The sequence below is a fragment of the Hipposideros armiger genome, unplaced genomic scaffold (genome assembly GCF_001890085.2).
Source record: "Hipposideros armiger isolate ML-2016 unplaced genomic scaffold, ASM189008v1 scaffold_144, whole genome shotgun sequence".
Lineage (NCBI taxonomy): Eukaryota > Metazoa > Chordata > Mammalia > Chiroptera > Hipposideridae > Hipposideros > Hipposideros armiger.
Genome location: NW_017731494.1, coordinates 2,784,685 through 2,803,841, shown reverse-complemented (window position 1 = coordinate 2,803,841; position 19,157 = coordinate 2,784,685). Strand labels below are relative to the sequence as shown.

General features: G+C 44.2%; 1 protein-coding gene and 1 pseudogene across 2 annotated transcripts in view; both read left to right on the top strand.

The window, feature by feature from the left end:
- The window catches only part of GDA (guanine deaminase), a 227,440-nt gene that overhangs the window by 150,453 nt on the left and 57,830 nt on the right, over window positions 1-19,157 (top strand). Inside the window, exon 1 of one of the 2 annotated variants that reach the window (XM_019650669.1) lies at window positions 4,942-5,217. The exons of the other annotated variant lie outside the window; for it this stretch is intronic. Coding sequence (XP_019506214.1) covers window positions 5,095-5,217 — 123 coding nt within the window. The 5' untranslated portion in view covers window positions 4,942-5,094. Of the gene's footprint in view, window positions 1-4,941; window positions 5,218-19,157 lie in introns of those variants that run through there. 2 annotated transcript variants of the gene reach the window in all.
- Window positions 11,419-17,430, top strand: LOC109387004 (THO complex subunit 5 homolog pseudogene; annotated as a pseudogene).

The window sequence follows — 19,157 nt, the reverse complement described above, 5'->3', positions numbered from 1 at the left end:
AGCGGATAAGCAAGCCAAGGCCCTTGAGCCTCACTTTCCTCATCTCTGAAATGCTTAAAATATACCCTCTTTCTACTTTGTTGGGTTGTCGTGAGGTTCAAAATAAGATAGTAGAAGAGAAAGCCTTTTTAAACAGGTCAAGTTCTAGCTAGCAGGAGAGATTGACAGCTGCAAGTAAAATTACACCAATAAGGTGATCAAAATGTCAAAACTGATAATACTCCGGTCCCATCCTTTGTCCTAGGCAATTAGAGGTTCAGAATATAATGATCCCACCCAATAGTTGGGGAGTTTTGAGACCACTTGGCTTCATCTGAAGTCGGGAGAAATGTGATCTTAAATAACGAAGCTTTTCAACTTTTTTGTATATTTGAAAATTATCATAATAAAATCTTAGAAAACCAAATCAATTATATAAAGCTCTTTCTTAAGTTCTAGTCCCAATGAATTACTCACTATTAGCGCACATTCACTGTAGCCTCTTATTTTGGAATCACTGAAATAAACGCAGGAGAGCCATCTCTTGAAATTCAGCATTTGTAGAAGTTTGTGGAGCAGCTCCTGTTGTCCAGGCACTGTGTTAGGGGTACGGAAGAAAGAGGACATGGTCCTTTAGGAGACCGCAGTCTTCTGGAGGAGACAATTATAGCACCCCACAAACTCAGAGGAGGAGCACTGAACACCTGAGAGAGAGGAAGTGTAAAGATTTACTGGAGGGGGATGGGAGTGGACAATTAACCTGAAGGATATAGGGGAGAGTGGGTCGTGAAATGAGGCAGGCACGCTATGAAAACACTGCAGTCGGAGAGATCGTGAGCAAAGCAGATGCATAACACACGGGAGACTGGAGGGAGAAGAGCCTGAAGAAACAGCCAGGGCTTCGGGAAGCATCCATACCGTGGAGAGTCTTTTCTTTGGAAGGAAGTGATATGTGGGGATAGGGCACCGGAAGTGCACACCGTTGTTGGATTTCCTTTTGAGAAACTGATTTGAAAGGAGCCATTAATGACAGGGAATAGTGAGACTAGAGCAGTGCTGTGAAATGCACATTGAATAATCACCTCTAAGGCTCTTTCAGTTCTAATATTGCATGAATGTAAACATGGGCTATAGAAAGAGCTAAAGAATAGAAACTGCTATTTCCTTGAGACTTGGAAGGCCCAGTAAATACCATTTGTTCTCTACTTTGTCCTATGCAGAATAACCATATTCACCAGAAGCTGGTTTTGTGATGTGCTTGGGCTGTTTCAAAGGTGAATATATAAGCTCTGCACTCCTTTCTTCCTCCAAACCTTCGGAGCCTTGAGAACAATTTCCCTGGGGATGTCAGGATGGGCATCAAAATTGCAGGAAGACCAATTGAAATGAAACTCTGAGTCTGAGGGTAGAGAAGGGGTGAGAGTAGTTAGGTAGCCAAGATTTCCTGATGTGTGGCTGAGCTGAGAGCACTGGGTCCTGAGTGAGGAGCCTACAACGTGGCTGGGAAAAGAAGCAAAACTGTTCACTGCTCAGAAGAGTGAACTTTTACCTGAGGCATGTAAATGCCATGTCACCTAGAAGCCCATGGCCATTCCTTCTGTTTTAAGATTAACTTCATTTAAAACTACACAATAATTACTCATACCATAAGCCACATGCAACATTGTCAGCAAACATCAAACAAAATTCCTTAGCGGTTCCATTACCTCAACAGGACAATAGCCATTGTTTGTGATACCTTTTTAATTCTAGCCATTATCCCTCTAGGCATCTGATGATTTTAACCAAGCATAAATGCCATTAAAAAAAACCCCAACATTTGATTATATGTAATTCCCGTGTGGCTACATAGTTCTTGGATTGTTTCTAATAACTGCATAATATTCTACTAAGGAGATACATTCTAATTCACTAAACTAGTCTCAATTGTTGGATATTTAGGTGACTTTCATAAAAAAAAAAAGCTATATCTGTTTTAGGGAACGAACCTGTCATTTAGAAGCATTGAATTGACTTCTCTTTTACCATAACAGCCAGACATTTTCTTCACTTTTCTTTCCGAGGTTTTTGTGTGAATATAAGTCTAGGTCAAGAGGATGTTTTCAGTGTCCTGGTGGTGGGACTGCAGGGAAGGAGTGTGGTTTGAAGAATCAGGAGAAAATGACGGAAGAAGAGCTAACGTCCCTGCGAGGCAAGTGCAATGCTCTCAGTTTAAGGTGTTCTCCTCTGGGTCTTTGGCAGGGCGACCAACCACCTTGGTGTGCCTGTGACTGAGGAGTTTCCCGGATTTCAAGACTTTAGGTGCTAAAACCAGGAAAGCCCCTTTTAAACAGGTATGAGTTGGTTCCCCCAGACATTGGAATGAGGGAAATGAAGGAACTGAGCAAATAATGAACCATTTATATAAGCTAGCCCTGTGTCATAAAAGCAGCAGAAAACCTGCTCATGCACAGCAACGAAACATTTATTTTTTTTTATATAGGAGCTAAAAATGGATATTTATCTCAGGTTATTGCTCTGCTCCCCAAAAGCCATTTCTTCATTTCTTCAAGAAACATGTATGAAACATCAGGCACTATTCTAGGCATAAGACCCCTGTTTTTGTGGTACTTTTATTAGTGCGCGCACGTGTGTGTGTGTGTGTGTGTGTGTGTGTGTATTGGGGAAGGGAAGCAGAAATGTATGAAAAAACATGAAATACATGAGGATGGATATGATAAATGCAATGGCAGAAATCAGATGGATTAATGGGATAGGAACCTCAGGAGGGAGTACTACCAGCTTGGTGGTGGGGGAAGGATTACTTTGAAGAGCTGTTGTTTGAAGCAAACCAGTAAGAAGAGCCAGCCCTATGAAAATCCACAGGAGCATTAGGGGCAGAGCAGCAGCCTGTGCAAAGGTGCTGACTGGAGACCAGCTGGTCTTCTCGGAGGAACTTGGTAAGGACTTTGTGGGTGTAGTGTAGAGAAGGAACACTGACCTAGAAGCAGTCTTAGCTACCACCCAGTCCAGCTTCCACTTTCACAAATGAGGATGATGAGGATGCTGAGGTCCCTCTGCACTGACCACAGTCTCTTGGTCCCTAATCCAGCACTCTTTCCACTAAGCCACGCCACACTGCCATTCCTAGACACTTAGCTTGAGTATTTCATTTTCTCCCCTTGTACAGGAAATCAAAGAGATTCATTTATTTTAGTTATGAGAAAAATTGAAATCGGAATTGTTTGTGGATGGACACAAAGGCCAAAATTTTGGCCTCAAGATAAAGAGAGCAACTTTGGGGTCCAGATTAACCGCCAATGGTGGGGCCCCCCATGTTGTGAGCAGGACGTGGCTAACAAAGGAGCAGTCTCACATATATTTGCGTCTTTCCACAATGTCAGACTCTATTAGAATAAAGCCATGGGTCTAGTACTGCTGACTCGGTTTGCCACGGGCATTAACCAAACCTCCGGCCAGAAGACAGTCTCCAATAGTCGAGGTAGAGCAGTTTTATATAAGGGAGTCACATAGGTTTGCAAGCAGTAGGGCTAGGTAAGGTGAACAGAGTCTTACGAAAGAGGCATGAGAGTCCAATGTTCAGGGAGAATCCCTGTTGCACTGGGGTGTGTAGCGTCGGACCTCAGGCCTGGCTGGTGAGCCCGTCAGGAGGCTAGGCTTCAAGCTCAAGCGCTCCGTCTGGGACGAGTGCAGATGCAATTGTCAGCTCGTCACCTGAGGCCTGAGCGATGAGCCACCAGAGCGCTCTGATTTATGCTCAAGACGGGGTGCAGTGCACCCATCTGCAATCTGATAAAGCCGTCTAGATGACCATACTCCACCCTGCGTCTGCAGTTACCAGGTTAGGACGTTCACTGGGGATACCTTTCAAGTGATGCTCTGGCATGACTGTCACTTTGTGACTGACATAGCTATCAGAATTATTAGAGCCCACTTTGGGTTCATAGTTAATGCCCTATACACCCCAGTAATTCTGTAAGACAGGCTTCCAGAGCATCAGGTTAGGACTAATTCTGCAGCTCGCAGCAGCTGAAAATGAAACTGGTCTGTGAGGTCGGCAGCCGTAAGCGACCTTTCACTTTCACTTGTGTCCGTTCAGACCTTGTGGGCGCTACAGGTTGAAGAGTCCAGGGTTTGGCCACAGATAGCCGCAAGAGTTTAAAGGACAGAGAAAACAGGCAGATGTAATTCTAGGTATGGCAACTAAAGAAAGGTGGAGGAGGTTGGGGGACAGAGAGCAAAAGAAAATGTAGTGACCTATTCAAGATCTAGGGCTGGGGGCCGGCCGAGTGGCGCGATGGTTAAGAACTGGCCTGGGACACCAGAGGGCCCCGGTTCGGATCCCACATATGAGGGCCAGTGACACTGCCCTCTACAGCTAAGATGCTGAACAACAGCTCGACCTGGAGCTGGGCTGCCATGAGTCGCATGCGACGGCGTAGGCTGCAGCCCCTGTGGCAGTGGGTTGCCATGGGCTACCGTGTGTAGCCAGCAGCCAGCGTGAGCGGCCAGCAGCCGCAGTGAGCGGCCGTCCATAAGCCGGCGACTGATCTGCCTCGCCCGGGAAGAGTGCAATGATGGTGCCAACATGGGCCAGTGAAGCGACGTCCTCCACAACTAGACTGAAGAACAAAAAGGACAGCAACTTGTCTGTTTCCCTTCTCCCAATTCCCCAGCAGTGTTCCCATCCCCCCAATTCCCCAATAAAAATCTTAAAAAAAAAAAAAAAAAAAAAGATCTAGGGCTGGAATCCTGAATCCTCCAGTTTCTTCCTTCATCTCTGACACCCCCCCCTCCCCTCCGGCTGGGTGACAGCCGCTGCAATGTGAGCGGTGATTGGAAACTCCGCAAGAGTTAACACCCGATCAAAACTAACGCAGGGGAGGAAAGCAAGACCACACCCTACAAGTGCGCGGAGCCAACTCCCGAGAGAAAAATTCTATTGGCGTCGAGGAGCAGGGAGCCACCCCTGGGCGCGGCTTGCAGGGGGCAGGCGATCGCCGAGGGAAGCGGAAGCAAAGCCCCGGCTCCAGCCGCCGCCAGCTCCGCATCCTTCCAGCTCCCGCAGAGCTCTCCCCGCGTCTCCTCCCGGTGCGCCTTGCTCGGTCCGCTGACATGTGTGCCGCCCCGATGCCGCGCCTGGCGCACATCTTCCGAGGGACTTTCGTCCACTCCACCTGGACCTGCCCCATGGAGGTGCTGCGGGATCACCTCCTCGGCGTGAGCGAAAGCGGCAAAGTAAGCGGTCGGGCGCATCCCGACGGGCGGGCAGACAGGTGGTAGGAATGTCGGCAGGTGCGCTGCGGAGTCAGGAGTTCGCTCCGTGCAGAGCGAGCGCCGCGGCTCTGGAGTTGAACTTGAGCGTTTGGCTCTTGGGGGAATGCCAGAAAAATTGGGGCGCTAGGTTCGTAGGCTGGCCAGGGAGTAACGTGTTCGCAGAAGTCGGGCGCCTGGAAGTACTCACATGGGCTGGACAGCCGTTCAGGCTGCCGTGGAAGGGGGAGTAAAGCTAGTAAATCTTAAAGAGATCATTAATAAACCAGAACCTTACTTCATTCATCTTCGTATATCCGGAGCGAGCCTGGCACAGTACCTGACACAGGCCAGGAGCTACATAAATTTATTGTGAAAGAAATAACAGAGGAGAGATCGTTTGGTCAATATTGTTTAGCCCCATCAGTGCATAGAATAAGGAAAGAGCTGAATTCATTCACCTGATAATTTAACAATTTACTAATGATTCAGACTACTTGTAATACTAGAAAGGATAATAGAGAGAAATATTATCCATCCCTCAACAGACGCCCATAGCCATTTGCATCAAAGCAAGCAGTTCTGTTTTGTGCTTCAAAATGTCTTCTATGAGTGTACCTTCTATACTTCCTTTTCCAAAATCAAGACTTCTATAATCGACATGGGTAACTTGATACCTAATTTTTACTGTTCCATGCACACCGGTGGTAACTAATTGTATCAGCAGTGACCTGGCCAGTTTGATAAGTAAAAGCCATTCCATTTTTAGAAGAGAAAAATAAAGATGGGGATAGGGTGTTTTGGGGCTTTTCCCCACCAGTTTAGTTAGCAAAAGTGCAAGTGTTGTGACTTGTCAGCTTGGAGATATTATTCCTGACTAAAGATTCTTCCGAGTCAGTGACAGTTTTGAATTAGGACTCTTACATTTGGGGATAACTAAACCCCTGTTTTTTTAGGGTACTTAAAAAGATACTCTCTCTCTCTGCATATGCAGGGAGCCTGCTGCTGTGTTTCCAAGGTGATGGAAATTTCGGAGCTCCCCCAAATGGGAAGACGCCCATAAACCCTGAGACTGATGAATTATTGCCTTATGTACTTGACCCTCAAGTTTCAGGGAACCCTTAACGCTCAGAGCAAGTCTCAAGAGGCAAAGGAACAGAGACTGTTAACTGAGGAAAGATTAGAGGTGTTCGCCTAATTACAAGGAGCTGTTCAATTCTTAGGATTCTTTCTAAAAATTAATTTCCTGTATCCAGAATTTTAACTGGTAGGTTAGCAGACAAGAGATTTGGTTTGAAGACTGGTGGAGAGCATTAAGAAAAGGAAGTAATTTATCGAAAAAATTACCTTTTCTGGATGTTGTACAGAAGAAGAATAAGTGTCCCAAACATGTAATTAGTAGTTGAGTCAGGAAGTCTATTTCTAAAGAAGGAACATACTGAAGTTATAAATTTAGAAAAATGCCATTTCCCCAGAAGAGAAAATTAACTAGGAATTGAATACAAAGGTGAAGTAATCAAGTGGCTTAGATTTATGATATAAAATGCTCTAATCAGTAAGTTGGTAACTGCTTCCTGTACTCCTCCTAGGTGCAAGGCAGTGCCTGCGTGTAAAGGGAGGGTACGTCATATACAGAAGGTGCCAAAAAACGTATACACATTTTAAGAGATGTTATCTATTTAGCAGTAGTTCACCTTAATCAGAAGTGTCTGGATGCTGATGGTAACCACTTTGAGCACCTCTTGTAATTGCAGAAGTCAAACATGACTTGTAGTTATCTTTTGTTATCGGTATATTTTGAGTATTACAATTTTAATACAGTTTTTTTTCCTTTCTTAAAATGTGTGTACCTTTTTTGGCATCCTCTACATATATCAAGACTTGATTTCCCTCATTTGAAAGGGAGGAATGCTTCTCCTTTAAAGTTGCTGGGATAAAATTCTTATTTATTTAAAAATTTTCAGGGCTCTAAACAGAAAATTATATCCCTATAAAATAAATGTGAAGAATCACCAAGATCTTTACATTTTTACTGAGCTAAAGCTGTTCTCAAACGTTGGGATGAATCATAAACATCTCGGGGCGCTTGTTAAAATGTCAGTTCTGGAATCTGAATCCATAGGCCTGGAGTGGGCCCCAGCAAGTGGCGTTCCAACCCAGGCCCCAGGAGATTATGATGTGGGGAGTGGGTGGTTACATTTTGGGTAACCACAGTCTATGGGCTGTGTGATGGAGCCAGTTGTTGGGGGTCTGGGGAGCTCAGTTTTCCATTACAAGCCCAGGCCTGGGGTAGCATCTCAGAGAGGGTCATGACTCCCTCTGCCCTTCTCCGTCTCCCTCCTAGAACTCACCCCTCATTTCATATAACTTCACTTAGGACCAGAGAATGGTAATGACTGACTACTTTTAATTCATTAATTAAAGCTCATTCAAAATTAGGTTAATTAAAAAAATTAGTCAACATTTTAGCATTGGGCGTTTTGAATTCAGAGGCAGTTTTTCTACTCAAGGGGCATGTAGCTTTTCAAAAGAAAGATGCCAGCATGTATAATGCACCTGCCGATATTTGATTAATGTTGAGACAGTGTGTGCTCAAATATTACTGAACTACCTGACTCTTGCCACATGCGACAGTCACGTTGACCTTAAAGTGACATAAAGATTCCTTGGGTCTCTTACTGCAGTTACATAGAATCATTTTAGTGCCCTGGAGTGGCAGGAGAAAGTCCTATGGAGAGACAGAGACCTGGGTTCAAGTGTGGTCTCCACCATTTACCTGCTCTGAGACCATGGACAAGACACTTAATCTTTCTGAGCCTCAATTTCCTCATTTGTAGAATCAGATTTCCTTTTCTAAGTATTAAATGAGATAATGTATGCAAATGCCTGGCACTTAGTAGATACTTAACACATACGTGTTTATTCTGTCTTCTTCTTTCCCTCTGCCCCTAGCAAATCCTTTACCTGTTGCTCACTGCAGCGTTTTTGTATATTTCCACATGCTGATAGCTATGCAGGCCAGCTGGTAGAGAAGGAAGGCACTGCCTGGGACAAACTATGTGGGAAGGGGGAAAGCCACCGGACCTCAGCTGTGCAGCCTCATTGCTCTTGTCATTGACCCACTGGGTCACAAAGATGCATCTGGGAAGAAAGATCTAAAGAATGTTTGCCGGCAGGTTGGCTAGCATGTTATTTTTGATATCTCTTTTTAGTCTTTACAGTGTCATTATTCCCATTTATAGTTGGAGAAGTTGAGACTTGAGAAATCACGCATCCAGAGACTGTGGTGCTGCTGGATTTTCAATTAACGTGGACCAAAGCCCATGTTCTTTTCACTATAACAGGCCACCGCCCTGAGGCACAGCCCCTGATCTTAGAGAACTTGCACTGTTAGCAAGGGAGTTTAGACTTGCACCTGTAATAAAAGTGGCCTGACCCTGAGCCAAAGTCTGGGCTCATTGCTGGAGATACACTGATGAATGAAACATGCAAACTCTGCCCTGTGAGGTTGAAACATTAACAGAGTCTGCTGTAACCAATTAGAACGTGAACTAATCGGGGTGGGGAGAAGGCTCTCCTGAGTGTGAAGTGGCATTTTAATTGTAATCTGAAGAATGACTAGAAGTAGGTAAGGCAGGTAGGATTGGAGGTGGGCAAGAGTCTGTGTAAAGGCCTGCGGCAGGAAGGAATGAAAGTGTCAAGGTCATTAGAGCCCAAAGTTCTAGAAGAAGGATAATACAAGGTGTGACTGGGGAAGTAGGCAGGGCCAGATCTTGGAGGGCATGGGGAGTGGGGGGAGGAATCGTGCCGTGACAAAGTTTTGCATTTTTTAAAGATCATCCTAGGTTCAGTATAAACAGTGTGCTGGAGAGGAACTGAGTGCTGGGCGAGAGTATGGATAGAAGCCTGTTTCAATAGTTTAAATGAAATGGGTTGTGGTTTAGAAGAGAGAAGCAGTGTAGTGTATCAATTAAGATGTGAACTCTTACGAGTGCCTGTATCACTTATATGTGAATTTGATCAAGTTACTTAACAGTTCTATTTCCAAGTTTTCTCATGTATAAAATAGTAGTCTACTAGTCACTATAGTCTACCTCATAGGGTTGTTAAAAGGATTAAATGAATTAATAATTTTAAAATGCATAGATGAATGCCTTGCATGTAGCATTCATGCCCGATAAACATCAGCCGTTATCAGCAATGGAGATGAGAGAGGCGGACAGAATCGGTAGCTGTTTAGGTCAAATCAACTGGATTTGGCGATAGGGTTAGAAAGATGTTTGTGAATGTATTAAATAGTATGGTGGACTACAGATTGGCTGGTGATAGGAAAAGCTTGATGAAGGAAGCCAAAACTGAGCCATTAAAGAACACATAGGACTTAGGCGTGTGGAAAAGGGTTAAATAGCCCTGGTGAAGGGAATTAGTGAATGTTCTTTAATTCTCCAACCTGCTGGGAGGAGCAAGAGTTATATTTCACCCAAGACTGCATCATCATCTTGCTTTGCCAGGAGCTCTCACAGCCTAACCCACAAATCCGAGTGGTTCTATATCATCCTTCCCTTCTGCTTGGACAGGTGAAGGCGCATCTTCCTGCCGAGCTCAGGACCTCAGAACATCCTGTGACCTTGAAGAGAGCATTTGGGCTAAGCCATCCCTGCTGAGGCTGCGGAACCAGAGCTTTGCTTTCCCTAGAAACATACATTAATGCCCAAGTATCACGTTTTTATCTTGTAAATCTCTGTTTTCTGGAAGGCAGACTGCTTTGTCCAAAACGCTCCTGGCTGATGGTGTTGGATACCCGCTCAATAGCTATAACCCCTTCTTCCTTAGGAACACATCTGAACTTGATCAGCCTCTAATGTACTTGGCTCGTGGATACACCATGGTGTAAGCCAGTCATGGTAATCGTAATCCCATTTGCCAGATATGACTTTTCCCTTCCATTTATCCAAGGGTGGCCAGTGCTGACATTCTGGCATGCAGGAAGTTGGCCTGGAGGCTTCTTGGAAATGTTTTCTTCCCTAATCTATAGACACAGATGTGGGAAGAGAAGTCCTTTCTTTTTTGGATGCTGTCATGTGAGGAGTGGAGCTGCTGCCGCCGATGTTTGAGACTATGAGGAAAAAAATCAAGAGGATTTCAGAGACACCAACCTAGTCCCTCTTTGAGTGTCACTGAATACATAATGAATCACATCATTGAAGAGTTACAGTAACTGTCCCTGGAACTGCCTACTCCCTTCAGACTTCTTTTGGGAGATAATGTACTATCTGTATTGTCTACACCTCTGTTATTTGCAGCCCAGGGCATCTCTAACTATTACACTGCTTTTGCAAAGGATTATATTGTTTTTCCAAGGACTGCCAGCTGCTTTCCCCTTTTCCCATTTCTGTCTATTCCTTATTGGCCAAAAATGTTAGTGTCTTTTCAGGCACCCATATTGGTAGTCAAACCCAGCCAGTTTTTCCTCTGGAATGTCTTTGTGCCACCCCTTTCCATTGCCATTGGCTCTGTTCAGCAGTTTGTTAGGTTTTTTTTTTAATTGAAGTTTATTGGGGTGACAATTGTTAGCAAAGTTACATAGGTTTCAGGTGTACAATTCTGTAACACATCATCTATATATCATGTTGTGTGTTCACCACCCAGAGTCAGTTCTCTTTCCATCACCATATATTTGATCCCGTTTACCCTCATCTACCACTCCCCTCCCCCCTTACCCTCTGGTAACCACTAAACTATTGTCTGTGTATGAGTTTTTGTTTCTTTGTTTGTCTTGTTCCTTTCAATTTTATATGCCACATATCAGTGAAGTCATATGGTTCTCGACTTTTTCTGTCTGACTTTCTTCACTTAGCTTAATAATCTCAAGATCCATCCATGTTGTCACAAATGGTACTATTTCAATTTTTCTTATGACAGAGTAGTATTCTGTTGTGTATTCTTTATCCAATCGTCTATAAAAGGACACTTTGGTTGTTTCCATGTCTTGGCTGCAGTGAACATCGGAGCACATATATCTTTAAGGATAAATATTTTCAGATTTTTTGGGTGCATACCCAGGAGAGGGATTGCTGGGTCATATGGTGATTCCATTCTTAATTTTTTGAGGAACTGCCACACTGCCTTCCATAGTGGCTGCACCAATTTGCATTCCCAACAACAGTATATGAGGGTTCCTTTTTCTCCACAGCCTCTCCAATACCTATTATTATTTGTCTTGTTTGTTATCTTTTGGCTAAAACATTTCAAGAACCTCCTAAGTGTTTTCTGTGCCCCATCCTAATAGCTCCTCCATTTTACTGCAAGTTACTTTCTTGGAGCCTGGGTGGTATCATGTAGCTCCTCTTTTGCAGCCACCTGTGGCTCTCTGTTGCCTCTAAGGTCCAAATGCCCTGGAAGACATTAGTGATGACATTGACCCCAGGCTCCTTTTGTAATACATCCTCCTGCTCCATCTTCTCTCTGGCAAATGGGAAGTGAGATTACCACGACTGGTTTACCACCACGAGGTACGAATGAGCCGAGGGCTGTCTCACCATGCCAATTTCTCACTATTTCCCAGGACATCATGCCTTTTTATGCCCCCACTTGGTTGGTGCCAATCTCTCAGCCTGGAATAGTCTTCCTTTTATATCCACTTTTCTACTCTGCCTCTCTCAAAATGAAATCTTGCTCTTCCTTCAAGGCCCAGTTCTGATGTCCCGTTTTCCCCAAAGGCTTCCCTGCCCATCATCCCCCTGTTAGAATAATTATCCTTTGTTCTCCCATAAAGTGTTGCATGTACTATATTGACACTGGTGTTTTCCTGGTGGGTAAGAGCATGGCTTCTGGAGTCAGAATATGTGGATTCAAATCCCAACTCTGACACATACTTGGACAAGTTTCCTAACATATCTGAGCCTCGGCACTCTCATTTATAAAGTGTGGACAATAATAGCACCCTGAAGGAGTTGGAGGCAGATGAGAGAGTGTGTAAAGCACTTGGCACATAGTGATTGCCCCATAAGTGTTGGCCATTGTTATTATTTTTCTTTGGCTGAAGTAATGATTCCGGGTTTGCCTTTGATTATACGTAGCTTTATAGAATGTTCTCATTCACGGAATTGATTTAAAATTCTTTGACAAATGGAAGGACAACTGAAGAGAAAGTAACAGTTGTTGTCACACTATGTGTCAGCCAGGTTTTTTGTACACTAGCAACCCTTAGAGGAGACTTTATCTTCTTCTTCATCATCCCTATTTTATAAATGAGGAAATGGAAACTCAACGCATTGTCTCACTTGGCTGCAGCCCCAGCGAGTAGCTTGCAAAGCCAAGATTCATACTCCTGCCTCCATGATTTCCAAGGTCTGTGCCTCCTGTCATGAAGGCTGAAATTCTTTTGTCCTATGGCCCCTCAACATTGTCTTATTGTCTTAACACAAAGTAGGTGGTCAGGAAAGTGTGTTGAATGTGATGTATACTGCAAAGGCATTCATGTGTGATGTGAAAAATAAAGACCTTTCTAATTCCAGCAAGATTTTTTTAAAAGCATGATTAGACTTATTTGTTGAGGCTTTGAAGCAACATTGCTGGGCGTGACTGGAGTTTGCTGCCCTTCTGTTTGTGTAAAGCGGTCTATTAATTCCTGGAATTTGTTGGCAGTCCTGATTGATTCAGTGCTGTGGCTGTGGGGCAGCCTCGGTGATGGTGGACAACTATGTGACCCAAGGCTGATGCCTGGGAGGCTCTGACAGATGCAGAGATAAGCAGTACCTCTTGCAGGCCTATGGCATGCCCACTCATGATCTTATGAGTTAGGGATAAAGAACAGGTGGGCTTCCCTCACCTGCAAGAAGAGAAATCTAATTGGTCGTGTATTTACAATTTTTGTAGAAAGGATGTAAGGTAGCTCCAGAGGCACAGACAAGTAATAATGCTGCTATACATTTAAAGGGAGAGGAAAGAGTCAGTTGTTGACATAAAATGAAGCTGGGAATTAAATTTAAAATGCATCATGAAACAACCTACACTCTCACTGGCCTCTGACTTTCCTAGGTGCCAGTTAGTAAAGGGATATGTGTTAGCTGGTTGGCAATATCTGTACTGAAAGCAACTGCTCAAGAGAAGCATGTCTGTTCTTGATGCTGAGTTCAGACTGGAAGTTCTCCTAGGTGGACATGGTCTGAAAAATATTCTTAACAACTTCCCTACACAACATAGAGTTTTGTAGGGTTGCCTCTCTTGAGCACCTTTACTTGAGCTGGAGACATGACAAAAAAGGGGTCCATGTATCTATACTGTAGGGCTGAGGCTGTGGGGAGGGGCCATGGGAGGTGGTCTAAGTTCCCAGGTCTTGGCTGATCTGAAATGACCTGGAGATAGACTTCAGGATGTCAGAGGTGTGACGGGACTGTATGTCCTCCAGGCACTTCTCCTCGGAGTGGGCCTTTGATGGCGTTTTGATGAACACCAAGAGGCAGGAACCTGAGTAGTCTTCCTTGGCAAAAGCCTGCGGGGCCACTGTTTTGTGTTGCAGTAAAATGCAAAAGCACATCCCTTTTCTGATAATCACGCTTTATAGATATTGAGGACCGTAACAGAAGACTATTCAGTAATTTTCAATCCATTTATGTTGGTGAGAAGTATTCTTCTCTTCTTAGAAGGTTTGCCAGTTGTAAACCTGTGTATCTTGTCTTCCATTTTGCTTGTGCTCAAGCTCATTCTTTGAGGCTCATCTCAAGTACGATTTCCGAAATCTTTTTACTACCTCCCTATCCCAAAGTGACCTCTTCCTCCTTTAAATCTCTTATTGTCCGTTCTTATAGACTACTTACATACACTGCCTTACCATGTACCATATTTGTATGTATTTTCATTCAACTTGATTATAAGTTCCTATTCACATAAGAAGAAAAGTGGAAAATAATTACTACTTAGCAAGCACAGGATGTTGCAAATAGTATTAGGTACTAAATAAATACTGAATGAATGTTCTGAAAAATTATAGAAACAGTTGTACAATTTGTCTTAATCTTTGCTGAGAATATTTTTAAAACCAATTTGTGTGTTCTTTAGAAAGCAAAATGCTGCATGTAACTTAATCTTGTCTCAAAGTGCTTTCTATTACACAAAATGCAGATGTTTAGAGGTGGTTAGTTATGTTGATTAAATCTATTATGGTTTGAAAATGATGTTACTTTTAAGAGGTTTTGTTTCATGTCAAAACACAGGAATTGGAGATTACTTTCTTTGTTTGTGCTTCACTACCTGTACAATGCCTTTCATCATTCATTCTGCAAATATTGACTACCTACTACATGCTATGTCTTTAATATACTAAAGAACTAGATTCTGTGGCCAGCCGATGAAGTTACACGCACGACATTCCACCCATAGTGAATTATTTTTTCTGTGGATTTACCAGTTAAAGCCAAATGCTCAGTGTCACGGGGTAAAAGGTTGTAGCCCATCAGTGGGTATGATTATAAGGTGCACAAAGCTCAGAGAATTTATTAGTGGATTGCCCAGTGCTGTTCAGCTAGGAAGGAATCGAGGTGGGATTTGAATCCACATCGATTTCCTCTCCAGCATTTTTTATCTCTCCACCTTTGATTTAAAGCCTGGTTACCCTTTCAGCTACTGAGCACTTAACTCTCTCAGCCCTGCCTCCTTCCTTGCTATGCCTTTGATGCTAAGGAGCAAAGCCGTCTTCATGCTGCAGCCAAGTCTAAGATTTTCTGCTGTGTCCTATTAGTCACCTCCTGGTTCTTTCCCCGTTGAAACTGTGCCGCCTCTTTCTTACTGTGCCACCTCTTTTTTTATCTTTTCCTTCAGCCCTGTTTGATGCGCTCTCGTCAATAAAGGTATTTTTACATCTTGGTTCTCAGTACCCGTAAAACTCGAAGTCTGGAAGTACTCCCAATCCACAGCCTTCCCACAACCCCAGGTTTCCCCAAATAATGCAAAAGTGGTGGCCCTTCAACCAATTTAATCCATATGTGTATATATGAATTTATAAAACTGATTAAAAGAGGATATACGTGTGCTTTACAAAAGAGTAAGAGATGGTTTTTACAGACTGATAGAGATAGGTTCAAAAGGGACCTCAGATTCTTCTTATCCTTTTTATTCTTTACCTAGTCATCCACTCCCACTTTCTCCTGCGATTGTTGCAATATCTGCATGTGGGTTTTTCTATGAGGGGGTTCATCAGACCTCAAAAGAGTGACTTCAAAATGTCAAAAACCTCAGATCATCTAATTTTGCACCTAAATTGTACTATTTCTTCCTGGTCCATCCTTATGAAACTCCTCTAAACTGACCTGACCAGTTTCTTCATGAAGAGCAGGAGAGGCAAGGATGTAGCAGTTTCCTGACTCTAAAGAAGCTTAACGGATGAGCCCACATCAGGTTGAAGAAAGGAAGAGATCAGACCTGCAAGGCCAAGCAGAAAGACAGCTGTCACCTGCAGCTCCAGAACCTTTGTATGACATGATGCACCTGCAGAAGGAGATCACTAAATGTCTAGCGTTTAAGTCAAAGCACAAAGAAATTGATCCGGTGAGTTTAGAGGAGTTTTATAAGGAGCCTCCTCCAGATATCAGCAAGGCTGAGGTCACCATGGGAGACCCTCACCAGCAAACCCTTGCACGTCTGGATTGGGAGCTGAAGCAGTGGAAAAGGCTGGCAGAGAAGTACTGTGAGTGCGTGTCGAATAAGGAGAAGATCCTTAAGGAGACTGAGGTACAGAGGGAGGACCTGAGCAGCGTCCAGCCTCACCTCAACAGCCTCATGCAGGCTTCCCTCCTGGTGCAAGAGTACCTGTTCATGCTGCTCGACCAGGCTCATAAGCAGTATGAGACCGCAGACACCTGCCGCCTACCCTTTATGCCCTCTTTGTCCAGCCACTGCATATGGGCAGGCCTGCGATAAGACGTTGTCTGTGGCAATCAAAGCCAGTGTGGACGTAACCAAGGCTCTGTTTAAGCCTCCTGAGGACCCCCAAGATGATGAGAGCGACTTGGATGCCGAGGAGGAGCAGACCACCAAACGTCGGCAACTCGCGCGGAGAGTTTAGTGGATGACAAACTGCAAGGAGATGCTGAAGAGGCACCCGCTGTCCGTCATGCCGGAACTGAAGTGCAAAGATGACAGTGGGCTTCACCTGACTTTCTACTGTCTCATGAACCTCAGCATCATGCCGGTAAAAGTCAAAGTGACAAGTGCCATGGAGCTGATCACCCACATCAGTGCAGGGGACTTGCTGTCTCAACTCAGTCCTAAGCTGTTTATATCCTGGGGATCATGGGAAGAACACTCTGAATCCAGCCAGTCAGTACCAGTTTGATAAAATGGGCACCCTGACTTTGAGAGACTACATACTTGACCTAGGTCACCCCTATTTGTGGATATAGAAGCTGGGTGGCCTCCACTTCCCCAAAGAGCAGCCCCAGCACACAATGATTGCTGACCACTCACTGAGTGCCAGCACATGGAGAGCACCGAGAAACTGCTGAAGACTGGGGTGCAGTGCCCACCCCAGGACATGGCATTGTCCCAGCTCTCAGGGATTGCCAGTACCTCTTCCCTGCAAAGGTTGTCTCTTGCCTGGTGAAGTGGGTGATGATTGCCCATGAGGTCTACGTGGAGCTGCATTTTACCAAAGTCACTGTAGAGGTGGGACTGGCCAGGGACACCAACCTCTACCACATGGCACTCATGAAAAGGGGCTTAGCCAAACTCCAGGCTACCATGGTGCTGAATCCCGGCTATTCCTCCATCCCACCCATTTTCTGGCTCTGTCTGAACTGGAAAGGGGAGAAAACCAACAGCGATGATGACAGTATTCAGGCCATGGAGAGCAAGGTCAGTGTGTGCTACAAGGAGTTATGTGCCCCCGGCCCAGCCATCGGTTCTTGACCAACCAGCTGCAGAGCCTGCGTGCTGCTGGACATCTAACTGGAGACCAAGAGCCGCGATGGCAGCGTAGAGGGGCCCCAGCAGGGGTCCCAAGTGGGATGAAGCCATTTAAATAGAACCATCCTCAAGGGTTCCTCAGCCACTGCTGACCTCCTGCTCAGCCTGCTGTTTCTTCGGAGGCCCTAGTGCTGCACCGCTGCTTTCTCCTCTGGTCCCCATGTGGCTCTTAATTGTCTCCAGAGACAGAGTTGTTGTTCTTTTTAAGTTTTTTATTTCTAGCCAATTCAAATGTCACCTGACCAAAAAATAAATACTAAAGCACAAGTGTACAATTTAGTGTCATTTATTACAGTCACAATGTTGTGCAACCATCACCACTTTCTCATTCCAGCACGTTTGTCAGCCCAAAGGGAAATCTTTTAACCATGAAGCAATCATTTCCCGTTCTTCTGCCACCTCACCCCTCAGCAACCACTTGTTTGCTTTCTGTCTCTACTAACCGGCTTATTTTGAATGTTTCATACAAATGGACACAAGCAGTGTGTCATTTTTTGTGGCTATCTTTTTTTCCTTCAGCCTGATGTTTTCAGGGTTCATCCATATTGTGGCGTGTGTCATTGCTCATTATGGCTGAATAATGTTCCATCGTACAGATAGACTGCATTCTGCTTCTCCATTCATTCGTGGATGGGCATTTGAATTGTTTCCACCTTTGTCTGTTGTCTACAGTGCTGCTGTGAACATCCGTGTACAAGTTTTTAAAGCTAATTCTTTAAAATCTTTTTATGGCTCTTTATTGCTTAACTACAGGATAAATCTAGGCCTGGCCTGGCTGACTGTCCAGCCTTCTCTGTTGTTTCAGCCTTTGTTTCTTTGTCTCTGCCCCTCCTTCACCTTCCATCTGCTGGATTAATACCTTTCAAGATGAACTAAGTATCATTTTCTCAATGATGGACCCTGCTCCTGCCCTTCTGTTGACAGGCGGAGCCCCCTTGTGCCCCACTTCCTGCTTGGCACCTTTTTATGGCGCTTATGTATCTCATGAGTTTCCCCCCCATAACCTAGCTTTGAAGGCAGAGGATCTGACTTGATCACTTTCGTATCCACAACTCCTAGTCCATGGTCGGCACTGAAGTGACGACTTGTTGGATAAATGGTGCACAAGGTAACCATGTTGGAAAAGTTCACTTTAGGAGTCAGCAAAATGTACAGACAGCTAAAAATACCTTCTCAATAACCAGTTATTAAAATAAGAACTCTGTTTTTTAAAGTCTGGAGCTTAATACAATATGTTTGGCTACTGGGAGCTGTTATTAGTTTCACATCCCAGTGAATAATCAGGGACCCTGGAAGAGTAAATTTTAATTGGAACTCTGAGACCTCATCAAGGTCTCAAGCTCCTTTATCTTGGACTCTGTGAAAGATCTGGAATAATGGAGATGGTAAAGGCCTGCTCACTCACTTTGGTTTTATATTGGGTTGTCGGAAAAGTCATGATGCATTTTTGCAATGAAAAACATAGAAAAAATACGTCATGACCTTTCCGACAACCCAATATTATGGTTGGTTAAGAGTTCACTTCTTCATAAAATGGTAGTTGACTTGAAATGTTTTTTGAAAATTGCTACTTATAATTTGCAGTCCTGGAACACGGTAGATCCTCCATAAACAACAGTTCTTATTGTCTATCTCCTGTCCCTTACAGTGCTTAGTGTTTTAGCACAAAATTGGCATTCAGTAAATGCTTCTGAATGGAAGAATGAATAGAATGGACTTCCAATGCTTTGTACACTATTTCTTAGGGGGCACAAGTAGTTCTGCCAGAGTAGATATGAAATAGTTAATCAGCATTCTCAACTGCTTGTAGCCAATATGTGTGAAGGTGCGACGTAAGAAACAACATTGTTAATGCCTTCCACAGGTGGGGCAGATTTGTTCCTCTGTACTATTTAACCTAGAAGTTGTTTCCCTCATGCTGTGTGTATGTGTGCCCGAAGCCTTTTTTTGATGTGCAAAACACA